The sequence below is a fragment of the Anneissia japonica genome, unplaced genomic scaffold (assembly GCF_011630105.1).
Source record: "Anneissia japonica isolate Jap-2015-1 unplaced genomic scaffold, ASM1163010v1 scaffold287708_len1499824_cov190, whole genome shotgun sequence".
In the NCBI taxonomy this organism is placed as follows: domain Eukaryota; kingdom Metazoa; phylum Echinodermata; class Crinoidea; order Comatulida; family Comatulidae; genus Anneissia; species Anneissia japonica.
In genome coordinates, this window is record NW_022752295.1 from 543,221 (window position 1) to 555,805 (window position 12,585).

A 12,585-nucleotide genomic window follows, 5' to 3' on the forward strand; every position below is an offset into this window, starting at 1 on the left:
TATAATTTTTTTTTAAAGACTGATATATAATTTCAAGAACACACATCCCGGTTGGGGCAATTTTTTCGCCTTTGAATGCATTTTCTTGTGTTTTTGTTTCTTTAAATATTTATTAGATTTTATTTCAGTTGTAAAACTGCCAGTTGTATATTATTATGAATTTGTGAATAAAGAAATCCGTGTATTAACTCTAAGGTCTACTAATGCTTGATCTCGGTTACAAATTCCTTTTTGCAGAACTCTTATAAAAATTTAAAATATATATATATATATATAAACAATAAATTTTAAAATCGATAGTATAATGTACAACTGTTAATTTGTAAATCTGATTACTGCTTTGTTGATTTTTAATGTTCTATAAATTCTAATTGTTTTTATTGTATTCTTTGTGTCTTTTTTCTTTAAATATTAATTTGATTTTATTTCAGTTGTAGGCTATATTATTTGTGACTAAAGAAATCCGTGTATTATACTGAATAATTAAATAAATCTTAACGTTTTGTGTTATTACATACAGTTTGATTTGATTTTTATCAAATAAAAAAATACGGAAACTGGCTTTTGTAGCCTACTGTCTCAATGTTTTATATCTACTAAGAATCGTAAGTTACAGTTATCATAATTTCAGGCAGAAGGGAATTCAATTTCATATTTTTATGGTGACCTAGCATTTGTACTGTTTACGTACGGGCACTCAATGGCTGTGTGTCCATTGTTGTTTTAAATTCACCCATGCAAACAAAGCAAGGGATAGTTTGTATGACCTCCTTTTAGAATTGCATTGCAACTTGACGCGGAAATCCCCGACAAAGAATTCAATTGTGCTTAGTGGACCATTTCTCTGTAGGGCCTTTGTGGATACCCACGGGGGGGGGGGGCTTTGACCCTGGACCTCGTAGAAACCTTACCCCTGCTCTCTCGTGTCCTCCCCATCCCTCCCCGCGATGTAAACCTAATTCAGGCAAGGCAGTTCGCATGCTCAGAGAGAACAAGCTAATACTTTGTTAATATTTACACAAGGCGTACCTGAATGTTATATCCAGGGCCTCTCACTATTTACAATTTTTATGAATGATTTACCAAATCATGTGTTTGAGTGTTGTATGAATACTGTATGATAGACCTACTGCAATTTATTATGCAGGTAGGAAATTAAACGTAGGCCTATTGACAAACAAAAAGTATTGAACAATTTATTTTGTCTACCATCGCAATACACTGTATTATTAAAATACGAATTGTATAATTTGGTCATTATTAAATTAAAGCATAATGGGCTATTAACTTAAAGTTCTATTATAGCATTGCAAACCTGGGTGCTTGTCTGGGCCCACTCTAACATTTTCTCCTCTGTTATAATGCAAGAACAAACTTTTTCAAAAAATGTTTATTTTAGAAGTAAAAAAAACACCAGTATCAGTGCCACCGGTGCGGGGTCTGAGGGAAGAAAATCATGGAACCTTCGGCGGTTAATAGTAGAGAACACCAACATTAGCGGTCTCAGAGAGCATTCCGGGCGGGTTTTCTTTATATTGGTAAAAAGTCAAGTGAAGTGTTACAATACTTAAATTAAAACCTTCATGTTATTAAAATGGTCATGGTGGAACAAAATGTGTTGCGCCCTCAATAAACAAAATGTAGGATTTTTTACCTCAGAGTAAAGTGCTTATTGGAGGTTTTTTCTATATATATGGTATGCTGTCAATTCAACTGAGGCATTTACAATATCATGAATATTCTCGAGAATTGAAAGCAGAGCACGTGGAAAATATTGACATCAATAAGTTGAATAGAGTGAGTTATGTGAGCTCGGTGGGTTCTTGACTGTCGAGGTTTTTAATTTTCTATTTTCGATGGTTTCGAATTATAAATTTAGGTAATGATGATTGGAATGATTAATAAGAAATTTTAGGTACTAATTATTAGGTTATATTGTGGCACACAATTTGTAAAATACTTTATACAATGTTTCGTCTTAAATAAAACTATATTGTTTCGTCATGGCATGTAGGCTTATCAATGCAACATACATTTTAAGTTTACTGTAGGGCTATAGATGATCGGAACACTAGAGATGTGTCTAGTGCAACCTTGGACATTGTTATATAATGTATACATCGTATTATACAATTTCTCTTTAAGGTAACTGTTTGTTGAGGCAACGCACAATGAAGTGGGGATGGGTCATCGTGTTGTCCGGATTGATACAATATACAATGTTTCTGGGATTTTTATATAGCTATAATTTACTCAACATACAGCTGAAAGAGAGTTTCAACACTACAGCTACTAAATCTGGTAAGTTTTCATTAAACTGGAAATGGGGCCTACCACCAACGAATTAGGCGTAATTTTCTTTGAAGTGTGATGAATAATTGTGTCATCTGAGTCCAACGATCGAACTAACGAACAATGCCGGTACGACTTGATAAATGCAAATGGGTATATTCTATCCCAATCTCTAAATGCGAATAACATTATTTTATTACGATAAATGTCTTAGCTTTGGAAGAAGGTTTGCTGATAAATAACTTTTATATAGCTTTTTAATAGCTTTTATAGAATTAGCCTATCTGCATTTCCAATTGAGAAAACGGTATTTGCAATGAAAATATATCAATGTCTTGATGGGCGCACGTGCTAGGATAAGAATGTATTATTCAATTATTATTGAATGAATCACAATTATTATAGACTTATAAATCGAGAAAAAAAATTATGGAGGCTTAAATGATAAATTATGCCTTCCCAATACTGAGATTGGCTCGCCCAGTAGCGCTCTTAATTTTGTATCAGTACCCGTATGAAGCCTGTAATGGTGTATAACTACTGTAGGCCCCTTTTATGATACCAGTCATTGCGTATTTTTATCTCCTAATTTGTTTATAAAACCATGCACTATTGTCCGTACAATATGGTTGCTCTATCCATAGAGGAAATATATGCTCTATCGTCACTGATTTTATCAGCAAATCGTGCTTGTAATATTGAAAATCAGAGTTCCTATATATCGAGTCAAGTCAAAACACAATGAGCATAACTTTTTTCCCGAGACTTGTTTCATTCAAGTTCAAATTGTTACAATATGGAATTATACACTGCAGGCGCCAGTGACACTCCGGAATTAACCTTGGTCCTAAGGGGGTTTTGGGGAGTTTCCTTACCTCTTGCGGGGTAGGGAAGGTGTGGGTGAATCGTGTTTGACCGAACGCTTGACCATTTTAATCTGTTTAATCTAATAATTTCAGTCTTGGATAGTGATATTTTGGCTGCTGCTGGCTGATTCCCTTTGCACCCTTTGATCTGCTACTATAAATAAGCTCTTATCCTAGGCCCTGAGGCCCGCAGAGTAATTTAATTTGGCCCGCGAGAAAAAAACAATATAGTAAAAAAAAAAGATTTAAACACAAATTCAACGTTATAATCATTCGACTATGAAGACATTTTCAATAAACTAAAGGCAAAAACGCAACCCCTGGATGACTGGGTCATGTGCACTAACACTTTTACGGGAAAATCGCCTGGAGGTTCGAAAATACGCCACATTTATTCAGGTCGTAAGTATAGTATAGACCTGTACACAGACCTTCATGTGCATCCAAGTTTTGTCTCTCTGTTCTGTTTTGTTCACTATTTTTCGTCTATAGTTTTTGCGCTTAATTTTATATGGTTAATAAAAACTTGTACAATGCGGAAAATCTGATAGGTGTGTGATTAATATTTTACAATCGCCTTATTTGATTAATAGATAGATCAAACCATCAAACTGCTGCGTACGTTGCCATTTGGTCGTCTGCCAAACGATAGGCCTCGGTATGAGTCATTACTTGTTACACAAACATGCCTCAATGCTCCAATTCTGTTTTTAGTTGTATTTCGTGTTCTTGGAGCTCATGAATTGGAATTACTAATATTTTCTTCAGTCCTCATTTGAACGATAATTTCTCGGATTGTAATTTTGCAAAGCTCACAGTAATAGGGAGATATCGCAACCTTACGAAAACGATGACGAATACGTCATCATAATATCATCATTCGTGGATGGAAATATTCTTGACGAGCTCATTTGATCCTTAAACCATGCAAAAGGTATAAATTGTCTCGTTGTGAAAGATAATATGCTAACTGTAGGGGAAAGCAAGTCTAAAAATCTGATGACGAAATCGTTCGAAAGGTCCAGTCCACTGATTAATCTCAGATTAAAAAAAAGTATAATAGGCCTACATACCGTAGGCCTGGGCCCCTTGTTGTCCGAAGAACGACTAGCTCGTCGGGTCAAAGACAATAATAGTAAAAAAAATTCCTATCCAAGTAACATTATTTTGATTGCCAATCCATAATATTGTGGTCTGGAAGCACATTTTGGACCATAATAAGTAAACTCTCCCCGACAACACTACCAGGGATTTTTTTTTTTTATTCCGGGCCGTCGACCGAGGCTTCATCGGCTCCTTGGGTCGCGGACCCCTTCGTCGAACCCCTCGTTGGCAAATTTCTGGTGCCACCTCCCCCCCCCCCCCCGCCACCAAAAAAAGCTAGCTTCCAATGTGCCTCCCCACCTAGACTAGAAATTTCATTATAAATTACGCTCAGGTACTTAAAAATCACCTCATTTCACCTTATTTTTTCAGCGCGTCCCTTCCCAATTAGTCTTCGCGCTCTTACCATCCTGCTGATGTCAATATTTTTAGATACGCCACTGGGTAGTAACACCATTATAATACCAATTAATTTTCTTCATAGGTCTGCCAGGCTCCATATCCATGGCAATGTACTGTTTCTGGGGTAATGCAGCAACAGTTGTCTTTCAAAGGTTTGGACACATGGTTTCCGGATATCTTGGAGTACTACTCTGCTGCATCAGCCTACTGCTTTCATCATTTGCACAGCGTATAGAAGTCTTGTATCTGACGTACGGCGTCCTTTACGGATTCGGTTGTTCTTCCGTCTATTTTACGACAGTGGATAAAATATTATTATACTACAGAGGGCGCAATTCCACTCGTGCGTTAGGTATTGCTCTTTTAGGCTCTGGTATAGGTGAGAGCTTTTTTTTTTGTTTAAATTTTAATTGTCTATGAAATGATGATTACACATAAATAATTGAATAAGAACCTGTCTCGAATTAGCACCACTGCCGAGAAAGCACAGCACAGTCAAAACATTTTTTTTTTCGCTGATCCCCACTTTCGAACAAGCGCCTCTTTATAAGTTTTACAGAAGAAGTCACATTAAGTAGGCCTAGCCACTCAATTTTATTGAGTTCATGGAATGCTATGTTGTGATTCACTTTCTCTAAAGCTTTGTAAAAACCTGTTAATAACAGTGTACCAATTTCTTCGTTCTGCAGCAGGAACACGCTGGTAACATGTAAACGTGTGGCATGGTGGCCGAAGTTTCATTGTGGGTTCCAAATTCCCTGGTATCATATGATGAGGCTTTCATCAATTAACTTATTTTTGCAATGTTTGCTGATTGAGTTTAACAGATTGGGCCTTGTGAATTATCGATAGTGAAAGGCTTTTGTTTGGGCAAGGATATCATGCATCTTGAGCCTATTAATAATATCGGTAGCAGGTAGTTTTTAAAGTAGGCCTAAGTCTAAATGGATCTCACTGTAAAAACAACGGGAAGGATTTAAACGCAAAAACTCTACGCAATTTTGTCCTGTTTTTGGTGACACGTTTAAATGCTAATCGTGCTTAGGCCCGGCCTAATGTGATTGGATTTCTGATGTGTTTAATGTGCTTAGGTATTTGACATCATAATGCCAAATACCTAAGCACATTTAATTCTGATCATAAGCACATTAATCTATGTCTAATCACGTTTAGCTTAAACGTGTCACCAAAGACAGCAGGGGCAGATCCAAAAATGTCCAAAAGGGTGGGGACCGGAAGGGGGGTGCGAAAGTGGGGCCGATCGAGATAATACTACCCTAGGGGCCCGGGGGGATTATTTTTTCCCCATGCAGTTCCGGCAGAAATTTTAGAGGCGTTTTGGGCGATCAATTTTTTTCTCCTTCCTTCCTTCCTTCCTTCCTCGAAAGTATTTCTATTCTGTATATAGGGTCTGTGGTGGTACAAAGCTTAGTCCTACGTAAATGTATACCTAAATGAAGGAAATAGCTTTGAATTAATTCAAAGAATACTAAGCTGTTTCATGACCTGTTGGAAAAGATTTGGAAACAATCCTCTTGCCCTCTGGCAGTGAAGAGGATCAGAAAAGATGTAGATTGCGGTTGAGTACATGTTAAAAAAGTTATTAAGTTATTAAAAAAATGTTGACGCCAACAGAACAATCATCTGCACTACTTTCAGCGATGTGAGACTAAAACGTATTGATAAAGTATATTCACACAGCGTCCGTTCAAATCATGTACAAAATAGTTACACAGCTTTAAAGAACCAAACAATAACGTGCGTGTCGACATTACAATTGCTTTAGAAATATATCTTCAAAAGTTGAATTTTCTAGAGCATAGCACCATGGTACGAACTAGCCTATCTTTAGTACTAAATGTACAAAATGTGTAAATGAACAAAATAACCTTGAAGTAATTCAAAAGATACGAAGTGGGTCATGTCTTGTGTTGAAACAAAAATGATTTTGCAGTGAGGAAATTCATGATGTATATCAAAATATTATATCTGTCTCTTATACACATCTAGATGTGTATAAGAGACAGGTATAGAGTAGAAAAAAAAATGATATGTATTTTCTCCATATTAGTAGACTATCTACCTATAAAATCGATTAAATAAGCCTCTGAAACCCACAAATTGTCATTTTTTCGGGTGCTTCGCCCCTTGACCACTCTTGGGACATTTTGATCGACGCCCGACCACGCCCACATCGGGCCACCCCAGCATGGGCCACCCCAGCATAATCCCCCTAAAATTTTACCTTTCCCCTCACTCCCCCAACCCCCAAGATTTCAGACGCTGGCGCCGCCGTACAGAGCTTTAAAAGCTATGATCAGGGTTTTCAAGATGATTCTTTTATTGACTGGTTAGCTACCAGTACACTACCACCACATCCGCCCACAGTCGTCACTTTGCGTAAATAATTAAATCGGATTGTTTTCTTGCACAGGTGTACTTATGGCTCCGTGTCTAGAATGGTTGTACGCAAAATATACCTGGCGGACGGCTTTGAGAATCCTTAGTGTAATGTATTCCTTGTTCGGTTGTTTGGCTGTCTTTCCAAATGCAATCGAAGAGAAATGCGAAACCGAAACCAATGACATTAAAGTAGTTCCTCCACGATCCTTCTGCCAACGCTATTCAGATTTATGCAAGAGGAAAGACTACACAGTTATGTTACCAGCAAATATGATGGTTGGTGCAGCTTTGACGTTTTCGTATGTTAGTCTGGTATGTATAGATCTAATGACAGTTGTCTAAAAGCTAATGTGTTATATAATGTGTAATGTTGCTAGGGGATAGGATTATGCTGTATTTATATATGTCGGTAGGTGTTAACCAGTATTATACACTCAACAAAGTTGATGGTTTGTAAGAATTGTTACCTCCACCTCCAATATCAAGGTGAAAATTAAAAAGAAACAAATGTAAAATGCAAGATAGGAATAGGATATGTTATAATCACAGACACAGCAAAACATCAATTATAATAAACGCACAGTTCTCGTACCTGGAATTTATTCAAATATTTTAAATTTTGGTAAGCAATTCTTCTAGTCGTTTTTCATTATTTTTTAAGAAAATTTAAGAGCATTAGATTTATATCGAAGTGGAGGTGGATAGCTTGGTGGTTAAGATACTTGTAATCTTCCTTACTAGCAAAAATTAATTTCAATTCCAGGGTCCTGGTTCAATTCCTGTCTGTGTTGTAGGATTATTCTCAGAACAACTCCACTGCCAAACCTCATAACAAATTAATCTCATATTGAGATAAGGGATTGCCACCTAGGCCTACAAGTTGGACAGTGATATAGGCCTATTCGCTATTGACAATGCTTGGTACATGTGTTTTGTGCCTCAATAAAAAGGAAAAGAAAACTACCATACCACTGCTTTATAAATAAATCAGGTTTAATTTTTTAGAATTTAAACAAATTGCAATAGTAAGAATAGGCCTTACAACCTACTCCTCTGTAACATTCTATGATTCTTCACATATTTAGGTCTTGTCAGTAAAAAAGCATTATCGGCATTTAGAACAATCATGACCCTTTTAGCTCCATGCATAAAACCCCCGCGAAAACAATTTCATCTAGATATAGCCTAATCCTCTATTCGTGTCGTCTGCTAATGCCTAATCCAGGTTATTTCCTTGATACTAAAGCCTCATTTCAGTTTTCGTCTTCTTGGCATGGAATTTCCTAAAATTTATTTTCAGCCAAAAAATTAAATTAAATTACATGATGATGAATGTCGGTCGGTCATGGCTATACGAGTATTTTACTGTAAACATCGTTTGCAGAGTTATGACACGCCGCAAGTATCGAAATATAGGCTGGATGTAGAAGACGAACAGTAATCAATTGTGTCACGTCAAAAAACATTTCACTACCAGGCCACTTAAGGCACACATTACACCGCTCAGAAAGAAAAAAATGAGAGAGATCCAGAGGCCATGGAGACCGGCCGAAGTCACTAATAACCGCTAGACATACACTCTTGTTTCTTATCAATGAAATATTTTTTCTTCTATTATTAATTTCAGGGAAGTTATTTGAATGATGCTGGTATGGAAGAATCGTCAATTTCACTAGCATTAGGTCTGATGGGTTGTGGTGAACTTGTCGGTCGGCTTCTAATGTCTCTGTCCTCAGCTTACCTAAAACCGAGTCCAACGTTTCAGTATGGTTGTATCCATATTATTTCATCCATATCGTTGTTACCGTTGCTCTTTTCGAAGTCTTCGATTGGACTCACAGTTATATTATTCGGTAAGTAAATAATGTTTCTTCAAACCATCTCATGTGTTACTCTCCACGATCTCTCCTTTCCGTTCTAATACGATCGTCAAATGATTAACGCTGGTAAAGTTTTGTATAACAATTGAGATAAGTTAGGTAAGGTCTACCTTTTTAATATTATTATCCTATTAAAATTTGAAAAATCTTCGAGTAGAATAAAATTAGATCAAAACTATGGCAACACAAAATCAGAAAATGCACAAGCAACAACGAATGTACTGTAGCATACTGCCTAGACCATCTGGGACTATACTACAGACTGACATTTAAGACATTAGTACTAGTAGGCATATCAAACTACATAAAATACAAATTTCTGCACATAATACCCAACACATTTTTCGTTAAAAAAAGAAACAATACTGTATATATATTGAGAAATAAAATACACTACTATTAACATAAAATAGCTTGATAATTTAATGTTAATTTTATTTATATCACCTGTACTACTAGCATTTAGTATATCTCGAGGAATGATATTCGTTGTAATGGTACCTGCTGTTACTAATTTGTCGCCTGAAAACTCAAGTTCTGAGGCTATTGCGGTCGAGTTCTTTCTATACGGTATTGGTGCTGCAGTAGTTCCATATATAACAGGTGCGTAAGGGTTTTAATACTTATTTGGAATTTTTCTTTTTACATGACAACTAAATCGGGTTAAAATGTTCAAACATTTTTAAAACAGGGTTAAATTTTGTCATTGTATAAGTAGTCGCTCTTTGTGTTGTAGATATTGTACAAGACCTCGCTTCTGAGTAGAATAGAGAAGGCGCATATATTTCGCAAGTTCTAATGTTTTAAGTTTTATATACATTAATTACTTGTTTTAACAATTTTATGATTTGGTCTTTATGACTGTGTTAAAGTCAGGCACCGGAGGGAAAAAATTTTTTGATATGTTGTAGAACTGATTTTTCTGAGACAGAAAAAAGTTGTTTGACGAAAAACTGAGCAACGGTGAATGAGATACAGACTGTCTCTTATACACATCTAGATGTGTATAAGAGACAGTTAGGAAAAAGAAATATTAACCACATTTATTGCTAACAGTTTTTCTTGTATTGTATTCTCCAGATCAATTGTTTGTATTAAGCGGAAGTTACGACAGCGCACTCTATGTATGCGTAGGATTATTTCTATTTTCCGGGTTGATAACATTCGTTGCAAATCACATCAATAAGAAATTATATCATTTAAAACTATATTTACAAAGGTCAACGTACGAAAAAGTGGAAGTTCAAAAATTGGAAATGAAGAGAGCAGAAGCAATTTAATACGAGTTTGAAGGTGTTGAATCTCCAATTTCTGTACTAGTCTAAAATCGCATGTAACTGGCTTTTTAAAATATTAACCTGTGGATATATATTTGATCATTGGATGCTACCTGGATGATAACTAACAGATCTCCATTTACCTTTAAAGCCAACTTCTACGCTATGATCAAAGATAATACAATTAGGCCCGAGGATTCTGCAGTTTGGCAGACGGATTGTGATAGAGAAGATGGTCTTGGTAGAGACATATCAGCTGAAGATGTTTTCGAATATAAGGAAACTGAAATAGTAGTGTTACAGTTGAAAGGCTCTTGACTAAACAGAGAAAGTTAAATCAGCATAATTATGTTGTCGTGTATCATCACTGAAATATAAAGTGGTCCAAGTTACCAGAGATGCGAAGCATTATGAAAAACCATCGGAAATAATGTTAGCATTGCTGGTAATTTTAAATTACTTATTGATGAGTTTGTGAAGCTTGACAACAGTTCAAGCAACAATATTGTTTGTGAATTTGCTTAGAACTGGTATATCTTCAGAGTTTTCAAAATCTTACTTAATCTTGGTAAAGTGCAGAGATATGTGCAACATTATTGATAGAAATTATTGATAGAGTACGTGAAAACAAGTTTGGAAAATTAGATGTGCAATTTCGATTGTAAAATATAAAGTATTAATTAAAATTCTACGATTTTTCATTTTAAAATGAGTTATCACTATTATTGTCCTGGCTTTCGTGAACAATTTTTAACTTTCTTTAAAGTCTACACTCCATGATAATAAGAACATTAAGTGAGAGCGTGTTGTGCAGCGTGTAAAGTGTTGGGCTTCTGATCGTGAGATCGGGAGTTTCAGACCGGCGCTTGTCGCATTGCTTGTGTCCTTGGGCAAGGTTCTTTACTTACATTTGCCTCTCGGCACCCAGGAGTATAAATGGGTGACTGGTAGGATGATGTGGCATTGCATGTATTAGTCTGTTCAGCATTAAATTGCAGAGGGGTCCATGCCGGGAGTTTGATAGGGAGTTTAGACCATCTTAGGCCCACCATGGTTGGGGCTGATTTATGAAAATTCATGATTATGACACCTCTATAATGTCCTGAAATGGCACTCTCAGAGATAAATTTGATTATAAATTCCAGGGGGATTTTTTTCAATTTTTTTCGGCCCTCCCTTGAATCCGCTACTGTGATCTTCAACGCTTCAACACACACGCGCAATATCTATACACCTCAAGACGTTACCAACACAGGTATGTTTTTTATCATTTTTTTTTTTGTGTTGTTTATGAATTATATTTATATTATTAAATTGACTGCGGTATGAAATGTAATGATGAATATAATGTAGAACCCGTTGCATCGAACCGAAAATGAAATATAGACACGGGTATTTAGTTAATTATTATTTTTTAATCCTTATTGTGCATACTATACAAATTTGTTTCTTTTCCATACAAATTCAGAAACAAAACAAACTGTTACAGTTGTATTTCCATAGATATTGAGTTCCACAAAAAAGTGTTCCCAGTATAGGACTGGAAGTGTTGTAGTTACATTTAACTTGTATATTTTCTCTCTATTCGCGGCTAAGAATAGGTTGTGTGCTCTTAATAGTGTCTCCCCTTAATATGGGGTTTTCATATGAGGAACTCTACTGTAGTATTTCTAACGTATTACTTCAGTAGTTGTAGTCCAACATCAGCGCCCTCTAAGTTATCAAAAGTATTTTGTCAGATCCGATGCTTTTAGCATCAATTCTCAGGGTTTTCATTCTACATTCATCACAACCATGCCAGCATTCGATAGATGAAGTCCAATGTAATGCGTTACAATCGACGTCATTAACTGTATGAGTTTTTCGAAATGATATATGTGTTAACCTCTGTTTGGTATTTGATTCAACATAATACAAAATATGCAATAGCTCCAGCTGCTCTTATTATTTTTTGAATGTCTATTATTTTGTGTTTCAACTATTTAAAATAGAACTGCACGATTATATATATATATATATATATATATATATATATATATATATATATTATTACACATTGACTATTATAGGACTTTATTTGTTGAAAAGCTACAGGGTAGCCTACGATGTTCCATCATGTACTTATTTAAACACTGTATACGTACCTTTGACGATTTATATTATATTTATTCAACAGTGTTAACGGCGAACTCCCTTCAATATCATATATAATATACGACAGTATTTCTAGCCGTATTGCCAGATTTATCTGGCCGAACGCCCTCTTGAGGCGTAGCATTGTGTAATACAATGTTCCCAACGGTTATTTGGACCTGTTCAACCATGAAGCCTTCGTGGTCTAGTGGTTATGACGCTCGCCTT

At 35.8% G+C, this 12,585-nt stretch overlaps 1 protein-coding gene across 3 annotated transcripts in view; it reads left to right on the forward strand.

The window, feature by feature from the left end:
* The window catches only part of LOC117122267 (monocarboxylate transporter 12-like), a 12,322-nt gene extending 1,389 nt beyond the window's left edge, over nt 1–10,933 (forward strand). For all 3 annotated transcript variants that reach the window (XM_033267803.1, XM_033267805.1, XM_033267804.1), the window contains exons 3-8: nt 2,146–2,301; nt 4,747–5,043; nt 7,099–7,379; nt 8,695–8,920; nt 9,407–9,550; nt 10,028–10,933. In XM_033267803.1, coding sequence (XP_033123694.1) covers nt 2,172–2,301; nt 4,747–5,043; nt 7,099–7,379; nt 8,695–8,920; nt 9,407–9,550; nt 10,028–10,227 — 1,278 coding nt within the window. In that variant the 5' untranslated portion in view covers nt 2,146–2,171 and the 3' untranslated portion in view covers nt 10,228–10,933. The remainder of the gene's footprint in view (nt 1–2,145; nt 2,302–4,746; nt 5,044–7,098; nt 7,380–8,694; nt 8,921–9,406; nt 9,551–10,027) is intronic.
* Nucleotides 10,934–12,585: the final 1,652 nt, after the last annotated feature.